This window comes from Triticum aestivum, chromosome 6A (genome assembly GCF_018294505.1).
Source record: "Triticum aestivum cultivar Chinese Spring chromosome 6A, IWGSC CS RefSeq v2.1, whole genome shotgun sequence".
In the NCBI taxonomy this organism is placed as follows: Eukaryota; Viridiplantae; Streptophyta; class Magnoliopsida; order Poales; family Poaceae; genus Triticum; species Triticum aestivum.
This window is the reverse complement of record NC_057809.1, coordinates 296,960,952-296,981,565: the sequence shown is the minus strand read 5'-3', so window position 1 is coordinate 296,981,565 and position 20,614 is coordinate 296,960,952. Positions and strand designations below refer to the sequence as shown.

The 20,614-nt window shown below is 47.2% G+C and overlaps 1 protein-coding gene across 3 annotated transcripts; it reads left to right on the top strand.

The window, feature by feature from the left end:
• Positions 1-2,642: 2,642 nt before the first annotated feature.
• LOC123127455 (CLP protease regulatory subunit CLPX1, mitochondrial) lies at positions 2,643-20,165 on the top strand. 3 transcript variants are annotated; one of them, XM_044547174.1, is made up of 16 exons: positions 2,644-3,435; positions 10,888-10,949; positions 11,091-11,191; positions 11,326-11,405; positions 13,936-13,986; positions 14,097-14,171; positions 14,251-14,328; positions 14,938-14,994; positions 18,603-18,673; positions 18,769-18,868; positions 18,981-19,085; positions 19,190-19,252; positions 19,318-19,440; positions 19,546-19,689; positions 19,784-19,889; positions 20,008-20,165. In XM_044547174.1, exons 1-15 carry the CDS (start codon positions 2,698-2,700, stop codon positions 19,856-19,858), a joined length of 1,923 nt encoding a protein of 640 aa, XP_044403109.1. In that variant the 5' UTR covers positions 2,644-2,697; the 3' UTR covers positions 19,859-19,889; positions 20,008-20,165. The 3 variants fall into 3 exon arrangements, with proteins under 3 accessions (XP_044403110.1, XP_044403109.1, XP_044403108.1); XM_044547173.1 differs by having other exon boundaries at positions 19,784-20,165; XM_044547175.1 differs by lacking the exon at positions 14,251-14,328 and having other exon boundaries at positions 2,643-3,435; positions 19,784-20,165.
• The last annotated feature ends 449 nt before the right edge of the window (positions 20,166-20,614 follow it).

Here is a 20,614-nt window from a genome sequence, read left to right as displayed (position 1 = left end):
GTGTTGCCTAATCACAAATAGTTTCTCCGAGTGAACTGTATGCAGTACATCGCACACGCCTTGATCTGGCTGACCATTTCTTTTGTGTTGCCTAATCACAAACAGTTCATCCCAGTGAACTGTATGCTGTACATCGCACACACCTTCATCTGGCTGCCCGTTTATTTTGTTCCTCCTCATCGAAAACGGTTAATTGAACTGAACCGTATGCCCTGAATCGCACACGCAACTAAAATCTGAACCGTGTTTGATGCATCCGTCATCGCAAACATTTTGCGTCTTTTTGACGGGTTTTTACACCACTGTTTGCGATTATTGCATCGCACACAGTTTCGTCGGAGGGTCTCTCATCGTAGTGTCGCGTTAGCAACATCCTGCAGTAGTGCGTATACCCGTACTATGACTACGTGGACCACCTGCTGTTCCGGCCGCTCCGGCTGAACAAGGAGGCTGTGGCGTGTCGACTTACATCAGTGAGCTCTACGATGTGCACATCCACCCGGGGACGATGATCATAGAAGTACCAGGCGCTGTTCGACATGAGCGACGTCTGAGAGCATACGCCTTGTAACCAACGGGCTTCGGCATGCTACTGGCCAACCAGGCAAGAAACAAGACACCACCATGAAAGATGACGGCAGGTAAAAATGATGAAGGAATGCATATAGTCCTGGCCATGGGCCGCCCGGCCCGACCCGGCCTGAAAAAGCCCGGCCCGACGCTGCTCCCGGGCCGGGCCTGGGCCTAGGTTTTGAGCCCGAAGCCTGGGTCGGGCCGGGCCTGGGCCCGCTGTTTATGCCATTTACTGAAGAAGCCCGGCCTGAGGCCCGAGGCCCGATGTGTTTTTTGCTGTGATGGGCCGGGCTCGGGCCGGCCGTTGGGGCCTAGTTTTCAGGCCCGGCCCGGCCGTCGGGCCTGAGTTTTCTACCTCGGGCTTGGTCAAGCCCGGCCCGAAGCCCGACCCGGCCCGGAGGATGGCCAGGTCTAAACGCATATGCATACGCATCATCGCAAGTAGAGGCCGGATTGCTTGCAAAAAAAGAGAGTACTGGCCGGATATACAACAGGCCCACAGTCTGTCTAGCGATCACATAGTCCTTGATCCCATGCCATGTAAGCAACCTGGTGCCAAACAAGATATGAGCAAAAAAAGACCAGGATTGACCGGAATTAAAAAGTACAGGGTAATAATTTCAGGGATTTTAAGATCCTAAATTTTAAAAAGTGCATATGTACTAATTAAAGAAAACGAGCGGCCGGTCTTACACACGCATGCATGTAGTTTTGTGGTCTAAATTTTGTCTTTATTCATGACGTGGCATGTACTACTAGGATGGTCGCATGGACAAGACACCACATTATTCCATGGATGCGCATGTCCATTTATTCAGGTTTTCAATTTTTTAAAAAGCCATATCTTTTAAACCGTGCTTCGGAATTTAGATCCGTTTTCACTATTGGAATCCTCGCGACGAGATCTTTGAAACTAGATCCCGCATAGATATGTTTTGACAAAAAAATTTTGATGCCAACTTTGATGCTATATTGTGCAACTTTATTACTACATCGTGCAACTTTTTTTCAAAACTAATGTTTGGAGCTGCATCTTCGTATGAGGTTGCAACCTAGCAACCACGACAATTTTGATGTGCAACTAGTCTATTGCCTCGACGAAAGTCGATGTACAACCTCCTCTTGTAATGTAGTCTAGTTGCACACACGTTGATGTTTAGTTGGCTTGTAATGTAGTATAGTTGCACACACATTGATGTTTAGTTGGCTTGTAATGTAGTATAGTTGCACACACATTGATGTTTAGTTGTCTTGTAATGCAGTCTAGCTGCACACACATTGATATTTAATTGGCAGGAAGACTGGTTGCACATATATATGCTCAGTTGGCGCGGCAATCTAGTCTAGTTGCACACGCATTAATGTTTAGTTGGCAGGACACTAGTTGCACACACATATGCTCAGTTGGCGTGGCAATCTAGTCTAGTTACACACACATTGATGTTTAGTTGGCAGGAAGACTAGTTCGTCGAAACATCCCCATGCGGGATCTAGTTTCGAAGAGCACGTCGCGAGAATTCCAGCGGTGAAAACGGATCTTAATTCCGATACGCGGATTAAAAGTTATGTTTTTTTAGTTTTTGAAACAACGAATTAAATACACCAAAGAATAAAATGCATGCACTGAAGAGATGGCTGTGCAGACATTTAAAGACCAGGTGAAATGTTTTCTTAGTTAGGATGGTTAATTAGAAAGGGACATAAAATTTCCAGTTTAGGCCGGCCGCGTAGGCTAAGCGATTTCAACTCAGACTTCAAGTATAAATTGAAGATTTATTTTAGACTTTTTTTTCTTTTCGTTACAACACACAGGCATGTTTCATGTATCCTAGTAAATAAAAAAAAACCCAACCGTGCAACAGCTCACCTTATCCGATCGCAAGATTCTGGCCTCGCCATCCCGGAATCCACGTATCAGCAGGCCCCCACCACGTAAAAAGCTCACAAACACTAGAGAAAAACAGCGCAGGAATTCGCTAACCACACCCGCTGAGACACCACAGGAAACACAGCCCACTCTCTCTCTCCCTCTCTCTCTCGACCCCCCCCCCCCCCCCCCCCCCCCCCCCCCCCCCCCCCCCCCCCCCCAAATCCGCAGCTCCGCACGCGCTCCTCGCCTCCGCCATGTCTGGCCTCCTCCGGTGGAGGCGCCTCGCCGCCGCAGCCACGCGCGCCGCCTCCACCCTGACCGCAGCCGAATGCTCCCCTGCCATCGCGGCGGTCCCGCCACCGCACCGGCTCCTCCAGGATCGGCGCAAGTGGGAGGGCCCCTCGTCCTCCTCCGGGGGCGGCTCCTCCTCGTCCTCCTCTAACGACGAGCCGGAGCCGCGGCGTATCCGCGCGGAGGCCCACTGCCCGCGCTGCTCCAAGCACATGGACATCCTCTTCTCCCACCGCGCCCATCCCCCTTCAGCCCCCGCCGCTGTCGGCGGCTATCAGACGCTCAACCTCTGTCCCAACTGCCGCACCGCCTACTTCTTCCACCCCAACCACCTCGCGCCACTTCAGGGCACCTTCGTCGAGATCGGCCGCGTCCGGGCTGACCTGCCCCCGGACGGCGTCAGGGTCAGGGACCCCTCCTCCTGGGAAGCCATCCGTGCGAGCTCGTCTTCGCGCGACGATGGGGATGGTAGTGGCGTGGCCGTGCATGTGCCGCCCGGGCCACCGTTCCACCCTAGCCTTAACGTCGTCCGCGTAGCCGGAGGCGGTGGCGGGGGAGGAGCTGCTGGCGGTGGGGGCGAGGAGGGAGGAGGGGGAAAGGACGGATGGGGCGGGTCGAACCTTGGGAAGGATTTTCCGACACCTAAGGAGATTTCCAAGGGGCTCGATAAGTATGTGATTGGGCAAGACCGAGCCAAGAAGGTGAGGATTCTATACAACTCTTTGCTGTAATCATGCTCCCGTTCACCTGTTTTATTTACTGTTTATATCAGAGATGGCATTTTGCTGCCGCTTTTGGTCAGCTTGTGGGAAGTATTGGGTTCTTAATGCTGATTCCAAATGCTAGGTCTTTAATGCCTAGTCCGTGTGCTCCTCTCAGTGCACTCAGCACAACAGTTTTTGTGCCAGTTGTGCTGTGCTAAAACTTGGGGCATTGCTCTCGCGTGGGAACACAATTATGTTCTTTCCTATTTTTTTCTTATTTTGACCCGCGGGAGTTGTAAGAAGCCTACAGAGGGGAGGTTTGTAATGGCAAAAGCAGTTTGAAATTTTGAGCTCCATCAAATGATGGCATGCAAGGAGGGTGTTCTTCCTTTGCACCAAGATACATCTGAATTTACAGATTTAACCTATTTTACCCATTGCATGATAATGAAAGAAAATTTAGTAACCTTTGTTTCGATATACCACTTTTAGAGAAGTTTACGGATATGCAGATCAATGGTGTGGAATTGGTACCTTATACTGAAAGTAATGAAGGTTAATCTGGTAATCTCACCTCTCACACACCATCTGTTCCGTGGTAGTTCCAAGTAACGATAATGAACTAACCCAGCCCTAGTCGTCAGCTTCCCATGGTCATCAGCTACATTCACACGCAGATACATTATTCTAGCTCTATTGTAATAGGATCTCAACAGATTGTTGTTGAGCATGTTGTTCCTCCTCGCTCTATTCTAATCTCTATAGACTACCCCATGAGGAAAAATACAAATCATCAAGTTCAGCTGAATACTTCTTCTTTCATGGTATCAGAGCAAGGATAATGCGGTCACCAAGAGCCTATGTGCGGTCTTCCTAGGCAACACACACGCAGTCTCCTTTCTGTCATAAACTATATACCTCAGCACCCTCAAGGAGAGCCATGTGGCACACATACATGCCTGAGAAATTCTGCTGCTGTTGCCATCATTGATTGCATTGTTTACGGTCAATTAGCGCTGTACATAAAATGTGCCCGTTCCCTCTTGCTGGGCAGATGGATGCACCCAACTGCACGTTTTACTTCTAAATACGAGCCAATGAATCTGCCCCCAGTCTCTAGCTCACGTTGTCAAGCTCAGCCTGAAGCCCGACATGTACACCAGAATTCCGTTCGCCACGTTTTACAACAATGTATAGAAGACAGGAAGAGAAATATTGACCTGATTCAGCACAGATCAATCTTGGGCAGCTGTTGTTTTTTATACAGCTTAGTGCCGATAGGCATACAAGGAGATCAATACAGGTACAAGCATTGTGTCCAGCTGTACTATATATGGTACCCAAATCCAATCTTTACACAATAGAATCCTATTTCGATTGGCTCAGCTTTGCTGATTGAGGACTTATGATTACCCACCTATTAGTATATTTTTTGCAGGAACACTATTAGTATATCGGAGCTTTTTGGCAAACACATTGCATGAGATGTAATTCAGCATATGAGAGGCCTTTGTCAAGGGGACCCTATGTCCCCAATGTTGTTCATCCTTGTCATGGACGCTCTCAATAGCTTGGTTCAAAAGGCCAGGGATGATGGCTGCTGCAGCCCCTATCTAGCCGACCACTTCGTCATCGTGTTTCTCTTTATGCTGACGACATGGTGCTTCTTATTGTAATGGTGGCTTCAGATTCGGAGCTGATCAAGGATATTTTACATGTGCTTGGGGGGTGCATATGGTCTTAAGACGAATATTCAGATGATTAGTACTATACCAATCCAATGTTCGGTCGACGACTTGGCTGTCGTCCAGGAGCATTTGCCTTCTGAGGTGAAAGAGTTTCCTTGCAAATATATTGGCCTTTTGTCCATCAAAAACTTAACAACAATCCAAATTCAACCTATCATTGATAGAATTGCTGATCAACTCCCGGGATGGAAGGTTGAAGTCATGACACGGGCTAGCTGAGCGGGTAAGGTCATTTTCACATCTTTGTTTGTGTATTTGGCTATGGCCATGGATCTTCCAAATTGGGCTTTGAGGGCAATTGATAAAATCAGAAGGGGCTTCTTGTGGAGAGGAAGGAAGGAGGCAAGAGTTGGTCATTGTTTGATTGCATGGCTGATGGTTTGCCTTCCAAGGAGCTCGAAAGGTCTGGATATTCTTGATTTAAAACTTGCGGTTGGGCACGGATGCGACGGCTATGAGTGCATAAAACCCAACTAGATAAACCTTGGGACCAGATACACTATACTAGCGGTGGAGAAGAGAGCCTTGATCCCAAGGTTTATCTGGGCTCTCTTCTCCACCGCTATTATCTCGGTGGTGGGTGATGGTCGTAACACCCTTTTCTGCATGGATGGTTGGAGGGGCAGTCCATTGTTGATCTTGCTCTGCACCTTTTTGCCCTTGTCCCTAAAGCATCGGGGCATCGGGCTAATAGCCATACAGTTCATGATGCACTGGTGGGACGTTGTTGGGTGCAGGATATTCAAGGTGCTCTCTTGGTGGCTACTTATCCGAATATTTAAATATATGGGATCTTGTGTCCGAAGTGGAGATCCAGAATGACATTCAAGATAAGCATTCTTGGAGATTTGCTGGAGATGGTTAGTATTCGGTGAAAACGGCTCGCAAAGCATAAGTGTTCTTTATTGGTTTTAGTTGGTCTGGAACATTGGAGGTTGATTTGGAAGCCATGTGCCCCTAAGAAACGCCATTTCTTCTTGTGGTTGGTTGCCCATAATAAGTGCTGGACAGCTGACCGCCTTTAACGGAGGGGTTCGCCACATTTCAGATTGTTGCCCATTTTGTGAGCAGGAAGAGTATACGATTCATCATATCCTTGTCTCTTGTGTGTTTGCAAGAGACTTGATCCCTCCTGTTCAGACATCTTGGCCTCCCTGACTTGACGCCCCAATCACCTTCTCCTCATTTATTTGTTTGGTGGCCTAGAACCATCTCTACGGTGCCAGGTTCTATGCAGGTTCTATGCAGGGTGGTTGGAAATCCTTAATCACTCTTTGTGCTTGGATGATTTAGAAGCATCGAAATGACTGTGTCTTCAACGGGAGTTCCCAGTGTCCAAGGGGTGCTACTGGCCATTAAAGATGAAGCACAACTTTGGTCCTTAGACTGATCATGGGAGAGTCCTGGTTGTGGTCTTGGTTTGAGTGTGGGTCGTCTTTTTCTTGCTTCTAGCGCATCCGTTTTAGCTGTTTAGTGGGGCTTGTATGTACATTTATTCTAAATGCAATGGTACACAACTCTCCTGTGTATTCGAGAAAAAAAATCTTAATGTAGTTGAGATGATTCGATTGGAAATGGAGTTTGATCAGTGGGTTTTGAGTGTTGGTTTAGTTTAGTTTTCTCCTGAAGATATCTGATAACACTTGTCTCATGGCTAGTACTGCTTTTATTCACACTAGCAAAGGTGAGATCCAGGTGATCGCTAGTTATGGGAGTGCGCTCAAAGGATATAAATAGGGTTTCACAAACAAAAAGGGGAATAAGTTGTCACTTTCCCCGTCACGTAAAAGAACACCATGAAACAATGACAAGAAACCAAACATATTGCGTACCCACAGCCCACAATTGATCTAATGCGAAGTCCTTGTATGCTTTTCTACTATTTTTATGCAAATTCAAAAAGCACCAGTGGTTACTTAACGCTGAGGGCAAACTATTAACTTAATGAGAGTGCTCTTATGTGGATTCCAGCCAGTGAGCGATTCAATCGGGTGTGGAATGTGCCCATCGCGGAGCAGGTTGGTAGTAACTGGATCCCTACCAGGGCGTGGTCTCAGGTTGTAGGGGTGGAAGGAGGGATGGCGTGGTCGCCGGCGCTGGGGCGCCGTTGTTGCGTGCGTGAGAGAGAGCAGGGGCGGCGGCTAGGGTTAGGTCTCCCGACTCCCTAAGGAAGCCGAGCAAATATGATTGTTTCTTGCTTAATCCCAAAACGGGTCCTTACACGAGTTTATATAATCCTCCTAATAAGATAATTGGGCTAAGCCCCTAATAACGATAAGATAATCTGGGCCACAACTAACTGGGCTAAGCCCCTAATATGCCAGTCATAACATCTCTCCCTGCCTGCACAAACAACTCGTCCTCGAGCTGGAAGGCGGGGAAGATCAACGGTTGCCAAACACCTCCGCGTCAACTGGGGCGGGCTGGTCGCCGAGCCCGGCGGCGGCGGGGTCCTCCTTAATGTAATCTGCAGCCTCCAGGTAGAAGAGTCGTGGGCAGATGTGGCCCGATACGTAGGGCTCGTCGCAGTTGAAGCATAACCCTTGGCGGCGACGCTCGAGTTGCTTGGCCGGGGTGAGCCGGCGAAACGGGCGTGTCGCAGCTGTGGCGAGGGGCGCCGTGGAAGCCTGGGCAGGCCAACCCTACGTGGGAACTTCCGGCCAGGGTGGCGGCCCAGTGGCACGGGGCGGTGGCGCCTGCTGGATGGCGACCGCGCGACGCTAGAACGCGCGGGCGTAGTACATGGCCGTCTAGAGGTCCTGTGGCCTGCGCATCTCCACGTCCACGCGGATGTGGTCCGGTAGGCCGTCGACGAAGAGCTCAGCCCGCTGACGAGCCGAAACGCCGGGGGCGTGGCATGCCAGTGCCTGGAAGCGGTCGGCGAAGTCTTGCACCGTGGTGAGGAACGAAAGACGCCCAAGCTCTGCCAGACGGCTCCCGCGTATAGGCGGACCGAAGCGCAAGAGGCACAAATCGCGGAAGCGCTCCCATGGTGGCATGCCGCCCTCGTCCTGTTCGAGGGCGTAGTACCACGTCTGCGCGGCTCCTCGGAGATGATACGAGGCGATCCAGGTGCGGTCGGACGCGAGCGTGCGCTGTCTCCTGAAAAATTGGTCGCATTGGTTGAGCCAATTCAAGGGGTCGACGGTGCCGTCATAGGTCATGAACTCCAGCTTGGAGAATCTCGACGGCGTTTGGACGTGGACGACGGGCGGGTGTGCCTCGTCAGCACGGAGCAGCGAGGATGACGGGGCCGAGAAGGCGGGCATCAGGGTGCCGCCCTGGAACAGGGGCCCATCGACGCTGATGAAGGGCTCGGCGGAGCCCGAGGACCTGCCAAACTGCATGGCCGGGTGCGTCGCCGGCGGGGGCAGCACGTGCAGCCCGACTGAGGCCGTCGTGTAGACCGGCTCAAGGGACCCAGCGAGCCAGGCCGGTAACGGAGACGACGACGAGGGGAACCGGACCTGGTGGATGGGCACCCCTGGGCTCATCGCCGGGATGTCCAGGGCCGTGGTCGCCGATGGCGGCGGCTGCAGTTGTTGCTCCTGCTGCATGGTGGAGGCGCCGGGGTTCGTCGCTGGTGGCGGCTGCCACGACAGCTGCTGCATGGCGGCGGCGACGGGGGTCGCCGAGGATGGCGGCTGCCATGACGGCTTCTGCGGTGGTGGGGCGGTGGCGAAGGGCACAGGCGGCTGCGGCCCATAGGATCTCGCGAGGAACGTGTAGATGCCCGTGACCGCCTGGGTGAGATCCCGGATGGCAGCCGTCATCTCCTTTGGGGTGAAGACGATGGGGACGGGCGCAGCGGAGGTGACCGGCACCGGCAAGAGCGGGGCGTTGGCCGTGGTGGCCATCGGGGCGGTCGTCGCGGTCGGCAGCCAGAGGGTCGGGGTGGGCGGCGGTGAGGACATGATCGCATTGAAGCTATCTGATACCGAATTTGTGGTACTGGATCCTACCAGGGTGTGGTCTCAGGTTGTAGGGGTGGAAGGACGGATGGCGTGGAGGAAGGCGTGGTCGCCGGCGCTGGGGCGTCGTCGTTGCGTGCGCGCGCGAGAGAGAGCAGGGGCGATGGCTAGGGTTAGGTCTCTCGGCTCCCTAAGGAAGCCGAGCAAATATGATTGCTTCTTGCTTAGGGCCTCTTTGATTCACAGGATTGCAAAAACACTGGAATAGAAAGAATACAGGAAATCTATAGGGTTGCAGTTGTAAAACAGAGGATTGAAAAACAGTGAAAGTATAGGAATATGAAACAAATGGAACGTTTGAAATGCAGGAACTGAAATCAAAGGAATGCATTATTTAGTAGAGAAACCATGCGCTGGTATGCAACTTTGTCCCTCTTGCCTCGGTCTTTGTGTAAAAAAGAGGTCTGACTCAATGTTTCACTTCATGCGAAATCACAGGAAACCAACAGTGTTTCTCTGGATTGCAACAGTATTCCTCCATACTTGTTCCTGCAAATCAAACATCGCTACAGTAGCAAATCCTATGGAATGAGAATTCCTGCGTTTTTCCTATGAAAAATCCTTCAAATCAAAGGAGGCCTTAATTCCAAAACGGGTCCTTACACGAGGATACTAATAAGATAATTGGGCTAAGCCCCTAATAACGATAAGATAAACTGGGCCACAACTAACTGGGCTAAGCCCCTAATATGCCGGTCATAACACAGGTCATTAGTGCGGTAGGCCTGGATGATCTGGAAGCAGAGGAACGCCTGCGTCTTCGACGGCGCTCAGCCCTTCATTACCGAACTCACGGCTAGAATTAGAGAGGAAGCGACCCTTTGGGTCAGAGCAGGAGCCACAGGCCTAGGCGTAGTCTTACTGACCACCTGGGACGTCCACTGATCCTTTTTTGTTTTGAATTTGTAACCCTCCCTCTCGGAGGCTTGTACTGATGACCCCTCTCTTTTTTCAATGCAATGAAATGCAAAGTCTTTGCGTTTTCTCGAAAAAAAAGAGGCCTGCGGTGTCTAGATCCTTGGCAACTTGGTCAATGTACGCCTGGAGTTGTGAGATGTGGCTTCATTTGAGCACAACTTGAGCAAGCCATTGAGATGCAGAGCTTAGGGGATGCTTTGGTGATCGGAAGGGTTTATCCTTTTAGGGAGGCCTTGGCGTTAGTTTCTCTCCTTGTCTGACACCAGTGACAAGGATTGCTCATGGAGGCATGAACTCGGCATTGACGACCACTTCATCTTTCTGCGTCCAGTGGCTGCCAAGAGCTTGGTAGTGCTCATGGAGAATCGGTCTCTGGCGCTGCTATGGATATAGACCCAGGTGGATTTGCTCAACCACAGGTCTGCCACCTCCAACAGTTTTCTACAGAAGCTGTACGGAAAACTGATCAAGAACGCTGGTGATTTCACCTTCAATCAACCTTGACCTGGGTGCACCTTTCCTTGATCTGTGCCATCTAACAAATCTAGTGCAAGTTCCAATGTTCCATACACAATATAGTACAGCTAGTGTTGATGAGATTTGGCGATCAACTATTTGTACTGTCAAGGGTGGTTTTTCTCAATTGTAAGATATATTAGCCTTGAGTGGCAAAGGTGGCACCTAGATATTGATTTAGTATAATCAGCATGATAAGCTCAAGTACTCCTGCTTAGTATTGTGTACTCAACACTCGACACTAACGCTTCCATAGCTTTGATTTTCTGATATGATATTACCATTTAAATTTGTAGGTGCTATCTGTTGCAGTGTACAACCACTATAAACGTATATACCATCAGTCTCTACAGAAAGGGTCAGTTCCATTGTACCACCTCATTTCTTTTTGTTTTGTTTATGAAATGAGTAAGAATATTTATTACTGCACCCACAGAAATTAGAACTCATGCATATCATTCAGCGACTAATTATGTGATGTATAAGCTAAAACCATTAGGTCTGGAGCAGATTTGGGTTGTTCTGATGGAGAAGCTGATGGTGAAGACAATGTTGAACTAGAGAAAAGCAATATACTGTTAATGGGCCCTACTGGTTCAGGTAGCATCTGCAACTATCCTCAGTTGTTGTGATTGGAATAAACTGAATTCTGGTTTCTTCTATGTTGGACGAACTATAATAAAGAGAGAGCGCTCATCAGTAGTATTTTGTTTGGATGCTTCATTTTTTCACAGGTAAAACTTTGCTTGCAAAGACATTAGCTCGGTTTGTGAATGTGCCATTTGTAATTGCTGATGCAACAACATTGACCCAGGTAAGTGGTTCGCTATTCACTAATGTTTACATTCTGGAGGATATTATTAGTGCATAATAATGTATAGTACTGAAACTGCACCTCATATACTCGGTTTTAGTTCTACTAAGCCTAAAACCTATTGATTCCAAAGTTTGTCTCCATAGCTCTAACTTTCTATTAACCCCTGTCTGACCATCATCCACTAGCACCACATCATCCTCAAAGAGCATACACCATGGGATATCTCCTTGTATATCTTTGTTGACCTCATCCATCACCAAGGCAAAAACATAAGGTCTCAAAGTTGACCATTGGTGCAGTCCTATCTTAATCGAAAAGTCATCGGTGTTGCCATCACTTGTTTGAACATTTGTCACAACATTATCGTACATGTCCTTGATGAGGGTATGTACTTTGTTGGGATTTTGTGTTTCTACAAGGCCCACAACATGACATTTCGCAGTATCTTATCGTAGGCCTTCTCCAAGTCAATGAACACTATACACAGGTCCTTCTTTTGCTCCCTGTATCTCTCCCTAAGTTGTCTTACCAAGGAAATGGTTTCCATGGTCAACCTCCCGGCATGAAACCAAACTGATTTTTGGTACGCTTGGCATTCCTCTTAAGCGGTGCTCAATGACTCTTCTCCCATATCTTCATTATGGCTCATCAGCTTAATTTCATGGTGATTAGTATAACTTTGAACATCCTCCTTGTTCTTGAAGATCAGTACTAATATACTCCACCTTCATTCTTCTAGCATCTTGTTTGCCTGAAAAATGAGGTTGAAAAGGAGTCAGCTTAGTTAGCCATACTATCGCTATGTCTCCAAGGCCTCTCCACATCTCAACGGGGATACAATCAGGGCCCATCGCCTTGCCTCCTCTCATCCTTTTTAAAGCCTCCCTGACCTCAAACTCTTGGATTCACTTCTGAATTCGTCGCACAAAACGCCTGCTGGTATCATCAAAGGAGTCGTCCAGCTCAATGGTAGAGCTCTCATTCTCTCAATTGAACAGCTTGTCGAAGTACTCCCGCCATCTATGCTTGATCTCCTCGTCCTTCACCATGAGCCGACCTGCTCCGTCCTTGATGCATTTCACTTGGTTGACATCCCTCGTCTTCCTCTCTCGGATCTTGGCCATCTTATAGATGTCCTTTTCGCCTTCCTTTGTGTCTAAGTGCTGGTAGAGGTCCTGATGGGGAACAACAGAGGAGGAAAAAAATCATATGTCAAATCTGTTTGGCTACTTCTACTCTAGTCTAGTTTTTTTTTCTTTTCTTAACCCTAGCTACTGTTTTCTAGTCTTCTAGCTATGAGGAGAATGGTGAATCTTGTAATGTTTTCTAGAGTGTTCTAGCTATAAGTAGAAGTGAGATGTCAGGGCTTCCCAAAGCCCTATAAACAGAGGTCCTTACCTCTAGTTTGTAACCAGACTATGTACCCCACTATCTATAACAGAATTGGTGTTCTTATCTAAGATCTTGGACTAGATCTTGTGTTCTAGGAGTTTTGGATTGAACTCTTGCTGCCGTATTGTCCTATATTCTCCTCGAGCGATATGTAGCGCAACACGTTGAAGTAGTTCGTTCAACACTAGTGCTGTTCACTTTGTAGCAGCAAGTGGAGTTGCTCCTCACAACCTTGTGCTGCTTCAGGTTCTCATACGCCCGATCCCTTGCTTCACTCACTGCTCGCTTTGCAGCCTTCTTTGCCGCCTTGTACTTCTCTGTTGTCTGCACTCCTATCCAGGTGTAGGCATCTGAAACAGTCTTTCTTCTCCTTAATAGCCTTCCACCGCCAGGTACCTTTAGCTTCGCTTCTACTTCCTCTGGTCACCCCAAACTCCTTTGAAGCCACCTTACGAATGCAAGTCGCCATCTACATCACCTCCTTCCTCCCAAGGGCCCTCCTTAATAACCCTCTCAAAAGCCTGAGCCGCCTCCCCCTTGAGCTTCCACCACTTAGTTCTAGCGGCTTGGGGCGCTTATCCTGCTACACGAATCCAAAAGCGGAAGTCAGCCACCTAAAGCTTATGTGAGGGACAACACTCTCTTCAGGTATCACCTTAAAATCTAGTAAAGCATGCATGCCTTCTCTTCTCGAGAGGACGAAATCAATCTGGCTAGAGTGTTCACCACCACTAAAAGTCACTAGATGGGATTATCTCTTTTTTAAGAGGGTGTTAGCTACAATCATGTCGTAGGCTAGAGCGAAGCTTAAGACATCTTCTTCTTGATTCCTGATGCCATAGCCAAAGCCCCCCTACACCCCTTCAAAACCTGTGTTAGATGTACCCATGTGGCCATTTAGGGCTCCTCCTATGAAGGGCTTCTCACTAATAGGTACACTCCTAACCATGACGTCTACTACTCTCTTGTTGATCAAGATGCCTACTTCATTTCTTTGTGAGCGATTCAACTAATAAAAAATGATTAACTGCCGTCACCTGATTCCTTTAGGCATATTTTTAAGTGAATCTCTCTCTCTCTATCTCTCTCTCTCCTTTGTTCAGACACTAAGGCTTTATTTTTCAACTTCCTGCAGGCAGGGTATGTAGGAGAAGATGTAGAATCTATATTGTACAAGTTACTTACGGTATGGTTTTTGATTGCACATATATTTAAACAAATAGGAGCTACTAGTTGACTTTTCACTATTGAGTCCTTGAAAGTGAACTCTGGGTCTTATATTTGAACATTAACTAGGTGGCAGATTTTAATGTGCAAGCAGCACAACAAGGGATGGTGTACATTGATGAAGTTGATAAGATCACTAAGAAGGTCTGTCCAAATTAACTTCTGTTGAACATTTTTCCTTGGTATGGGAATCGTTAATTAGTTGGGTGCATTCAACATGCAGGCTGAGAGCCTTAACATCAGTAGAGATGTATCAGGCGAAGGTGTTCAGCAGGCTTTGTTGAAAATGCTGGAAGGCACAGTGAGTCATCTTCATTGACCTTCCGATGAAGCAGCATGTTTATAAATTGAAAGTTTGAACGTTTGCAAGCAGATATTGGCTGCCACTAGGATTAAAATGTATCATTCGTAGATTAATACTCCCTCCGTTCCTAAATATAAGTCTTTTTAGAGATTCCAATGCAGACTACATATGGAGCAAAATGAGTGAATCTACACTCTAAAATATGTCTATATACATCCGCAGTCCTTACTGAAATATCTAAAAAGACTTATATTAGGAACGGAGGGAGTATATGCTATTGTACAGAAATGTGTAGTGGTGGCTGAATGCTATACCTAGTTCTATTCATGCATTTTCTTTCTTTTGTGCTGTGTATTGTGAGCTTGCATTTTGGAGCTTTTATAGTTATGTCATTATTGGATTTGCAAATGTATTGGTTCGAGGCATCATATAATTTTGTTTTACATTAATCCTACTATGCACTAAAAAGGAACTCATTTGCTTCATTGATATCATGCGATCTTTCTGGGGTACTATGATTCTTGGTAAAAGACAAGATCATTTCTTGATAATTGTCTCTACATATGGATGCCTTTTGATATGTTTTTCTAATGTGGTCATGTTTAGATAGTCAATGTCCCTGAGAAAGGAGCAAGGAAGCATCCTCGTGGTGATAATATACAGGTACTGTCAGCACAATTTGTATATGACATTCTTCCCAAAGAAAGTGTGCATGGTATACATTTTGCCTGAAGAACTACAGTATCACACCGCCAGTACCTGTGTCCTGAATGGTAGCAAAAATAGAGAAAAATATGGAATTATGTGACCTTATCATCATACTAGTCCTTCGTAGAAAAGAGAACTTATTTATTATGAATGCATACCGTGCTGCTTTATACATGTATCGTATTGTTTCTTTACACCCAGTGGCGGTGCCAGGAGGCAGGAGCTAGGACATGTGGTGTTAGTAACTTCTAGAGATTAATGCTATTTGTAATACTATGTTTATTTGGATTTTTGTTTGGGGCGTAACCCTCTCAGCGACGCTCCACATCATAACCCGGGTGTGGTGGAAAATGGGCAAGGGCCGGGCCGTCACCTCCCTGGCGGCGCGCCGTATCTTGATCCGGATACGGTGGCAAGTGAGCGAGGATCGGGTCGTCGCATCCTTAGTGGCGCGCTACATTGGCGCCCAGATGTAGTGGAAAATGAGCAAGGGTCTTCGCATTTGACTCGATGAGTGCGAAGGGTAAGGAAGCTAACCGAGCCTAGGAGGATTCGCTTAGGTAGTTGGAACGTAGGATCTCTGACAGGGAAGCTTCGAGAGCTAGTTGATGCAGCGGTGAGGAGAGGTGTTGATATCCTTTGCGTCCAAGAAACCAAATGGAGGGGACAGAAGGCGAAGGAGGTGGAGGATACCGGCTTCAAGCTGGAAACAGAAATGGCGTAGGCATCTTGATCAACAAGAGCCTCAAGTATGGAGCGGTAGACATCAAGAGACGGATTATCCTGGTCAGGCTGGTAGTTGGGGACTTAGTTCTCAATGTTATCAACGCGTATGCCCCGCAAGTAGGCCACAATGAGAACACCAAGAGGGAGTTCTGGGAAGGCCTGGAAGACATGGTTAGGAGTGTACCGATTGGCGAGAAGCTCTTCATAGGAGGAGACCTCAATGGCCACGTGGGTACATCTAACACAGGTTTTGAATGGGCGCATGGGGGCTTTGGTTATGGCATCAGGAATCAAGAAGGCGAAGATGTCTTAAGCTTTCCTCTAGCCTACGACATGATTGTAGCTAACACCCTCTTTAGAAAGAGAGAATCACATCTGGTGACTTTTAGTAGTGGCCAACACTCTAGCCAGATTGATTTCATCCTCTCGAGAAGAGAAGATAGGCATGCGTGCCTAGACTGTAAGGTGATACCTGGAGAGTGTTGTACCTCAGCATAAGCTGGTGGTTGCTGACTTCCGCTTTCGGATTCGTGTCCAGCGGCATAAACGTGCCAAAGTCGCTAGAACAAAGTGGTGGAAGCTCAAGGGGTAGGTAGCTCAGGCGTTCAAGGAGAGGGTCATTAAGGGGGCCTTGGGAGGAAGGAGGGGACGCGGACAATGTGTGGATGAAGATGGCGACTGGCATTCGCAGGGTGGCCTCGGAGGAGTTTGGAGTGTCCAAGGGAAGGAGAAGCAGAGATAAGGATACCTGGTGATGGAATGATGTTGTCCAGAAGGCGATTAAAGAGAAGAAAGATTGCTTCAGACGCCTACACCTGGATAGGAGTGCGGACAACATAGAGAAGTACAAGATGGCGAAGAAGGCCGCAAAGCGAGCTGTCAGTGAAGCGAGCGGTCAGGCATATGAGGACCTCTACCAACGGTTAGGCACGAAGGAAGGCGAAAGGGACATCTATAAGATGGCCAAGATCCGAGAGAGGAAGACGAGGGATATTGGCCAAGTCAAATAAATCAAGGACGGAGCAGACCAACTCTTGGTGAAGGACGAGGAGATTAAGCATAGACGGCGGGAGAACTTCGACAAGCTGTTCAATGGAGAGAATGAGAGTTCTACCATTGAACTGGACGACTCCTTTAATGAGACCAGCATGCGTTTTGTGCGGTGAATCCAGGAGTCTGAGGTCAAGGAGGCTTTAAAAAGGATGAAAGGAGGCAAGGCGATGGGCCCTGATTGCATCCCCATTGAGGTGTGGAAAGGCCTCGGGGACATAGCAATAGTATGGCTAACCAAGCTTTTCAACCTCATTTTTCAGGCAAACAAGATGCCAGAAGAATGGAGACGGAGTATATTAGTACCAATCTTCAAGAACAAGGGGGATGTTCAGAGTTGTACTAATTACCGGGGAATTAAGCTGATGAGCCATACAATGAAGCTATGGGAGAGAGTCATTGAGCTCTTATGGAGAGATACAGGGAGCAAAAGGACTTGCATATGGTGTTCATTGACTTGGAGAAGGCCTATGATAAGATACCGCGGAATGTCATGTAGTGGGCCTTGGAGAAACACAAAGTCCCAGCAAAGTACATTACCCTCATCAAGGACATGTACGATAATGTTGTGGCAAGTGTTTGAACAAGTGATGTCGACACTGATGACTTCCCGATTAAGATAGGACTGCACCAGGGGTCAGCTTTGAGCCCTTATCTTTTTGCCTTGGTGATGGATGAGGTCACAAGGGATATATAAGGAGATATCCCATGGTATATGCTCTTTGCGGATGATGTGGTGCTAGTTGACGATAGTCGGACGGGGTAAATAGGAAGTTAGAGTTATGGAGACAAACCTTGGAATCGAAAGGGTTTAGGCTTAGTAGGACTAAAACCGAGTACATGATGTGCGGTTTCAGTACTACTAGGTGTGAGGAGGAGGAGGTTAGCCTTGGTAAGCAGGTGGTACCTCAGAAGGACACCTTTTGATATTTGGGGTCAATGCTGCAGGAGGATGGGGGTATTGATGAAGATGTGAACCATCGAATCAAAGCCGGATGGATGAAGTGGTGCCAAGCTTCTGGCATTCTCTGTGACAAGTGAGTGCCACAAAAGCTAAAAGGCAAGTTCTATAGGACGGCTGTTCGACCCGCAATGTTGTATGGCGTTGAGTGTTGGCCGACTAAAAGGCGACATGTTCAAACAATTAGGTGTGGCGGAGATGCGTATGTTGAGATGGATGTGTGGCCACACGAGAAAGGATAGAGTCCGGAATGATGATATACAAGATAGAGTTGGGGTAGCACCAATTTAAGAGAAGCTTGTCCAACATCGTCTGAGATGGTTTGGGCATATTCAGCGCAGGCCTCCAGAAGCTCCAGTGCATAGTGGACGTCTAAAGCGTGCGGAGATGTCAAGAGAGGTCGGGGTAGACCGAATTTGACATGGGAGGAGTCCGTTAAGAGGGACCTGAAGGATTGGAGTATCACCAGAGAACTAGCTATGGACAGGGGTGCGTGGAAGCTTGCTATCCATGTGCCATAGCCATGAGTTGGTCGCGAGATCTTATGTGATTCACCTCTAGCCTACCCCAACTTGTTTGGGACTAAAGGCTTTGTTGTTGTTTGTTTGTTTGTTGTAATACTATGTTTGTACGAAATCTGTGTGGTTGGAACCCCACAGCTTGCTCCAAGTGCCACCACTTTTTGCACCACAAATGTCATATTAACTTCATTTTTCTAATTGCCTTCTAGTACCATCTAAACCATGATCCACTTTTCAAGGCCTTCCTTGTTTAAGGTAATGTAATCATGGCTGAGCTTTAATTCTCTATTCTGCATGCCATACAGATAGATACGAAGGATATTCTGTTTATATGTGGGGGTGCTTTTATTGACTTGGAGAAAACTATATCAGAGAGGTACCATTGTTTTTACCTGTTTCAAAGTTGCTATCTCTGGTGTTTCCTGTCAGTCTTCATCTAAGGGGCATCCCACCCCCTTTTTGTGTAAATAGGCGGCAGGATTCTTCTATTGGATTTGGGGCACCTGTCCGTGCAAGCATGAGGACTAGTGGTATTTCAAGTGCTCAAGTGACATCGTCCTTGTTAGAATCAGTGAGTACCAGAGTCCAGGAGCCAGCTATTTTTGGAAGCTTTGTTTCAGGGAGAATGTGAATGCATTTGCTCTGTAAAAGCTAAAGTGTTTTTTATTTGGTTTTGTTTTCAGGTTGAGAGCAGTGATCTTATAGCATATGGACTCATTCCGGAGTTCATTGGACGTTTTCCTATCCTTGTCAGCTTGGCAGCACTAAATGAGGACCAACTTGTTCAGGTAGATCTGTAGGAGGAAAAATATCCTATTAGGTGGAAAACATATTTCTATATGATTGTTATTGAACTTATAATTGATGGCTAATACAATAAATGTACTGCTAGGTTCTCACCGAGCCAAAGAATGCTCTAGGTAAACAATTCAAGAAGTTGTTCAGCATGAATAATGTGAGTATATTTTCATTGGAAACATGCAAGTGTTATCTGGCGCTTCTCACACTGTTGGCTTTCAGGTTAAGCTTCACTTCACGGATGCTGCACTAAGAATAATTGCCCAGAAGGCAATGTGCAAAAATACAGGTGCACGGGGCTTAAGGACTATCCTTGAGAATATTCTCATGGATTCCATGTATGAGGTTCGTCCGATAGCAACTTTGTATTCCTTTTCCTTGAACTTACACACAAACTCAATGGAGCTGGCATTCATACCATATATTCATGAATTTGTGACTGCCTTGCAGATTCCAGATACAAAATCTGGAGAGAAGCGAATTGACGCAGTGGTTGTAGATGAAGGTGCAGTAGGATTGGTGGACCGACCTGGCTGTGGAGCTAAGATCCTTTACGGCGATGGTGCATTTGATCGTTATCTATCCCAGATAAAGGTGGGAATTGCCAACCTCAATCAGCTTGCCTTGTGATATTGGTAATATCAATCATTTGCTGCGAGTAATATTTCATGGACTAAAAATGCTGCAGGCAATGGGAGACGGAGCAGGAAGCGAAGTGGATGGGGATCCTGACCTTTCTTCGTCAAGAGCCATGAGCATGTGATTTCATGGTTCCTCTAGCTCTACTGTACACTGTAAAAATCTGATCCTAGCTGTATTAATGTAAAGAAAAAAAAACACATGTGCAGTACCCATTGCTAATTCAAACCCCAGCTGTCTGGCCGTCCTCACGCCTTGCATAATCTGTAGCAGGACTGGGAAGTGTATAGTGGAGCAAGTTGGGTGTCGACGTGTGTGTGAAGGTGAGAGACTTTTTATGTGAAGAACTGTAATGCTTGCCAGATGTTGTAAAACTTCAAACACTGAGATGAAGGGGTTGAAATTTAGCATGGAGATACGAAATTATGTTATCAGCTCCTTGCCCGAATTGTGCTGTGTGGTGTACCAGCCTTGCTTGGTAGAAAGACGAAAGAGATCCGAATGCTTTAGGGACTTGGGAGTTTCTGCTGCAGTGCTCAATGCACTCTCGTGGTCTAGAAAAATACTACCTCTGTCCCATAATATAAGACGTTCTTTGCAGTTTGAAACTGCAAAAATGTCTTATATTTTGGGAAACATTGTTGTATGTCTGTACGTTTTCTGTGAATAAAAAGAATTTCTAAGGGCGTGTTTGGTTTCTCGTTTCCTGTCAAATACACCCTTCGTTCCAAAATATAAGGTCTATTGATTTTTGTGCAAGTTAACCATTTGAGAGTTTGACCAAAATTATAGAACAAAATAGAAACATCTGCAATACCTAATAGATAAAATATGAAACTAGCTTTCAAGATCGATCAAATGATATAAATTTCATATTGTG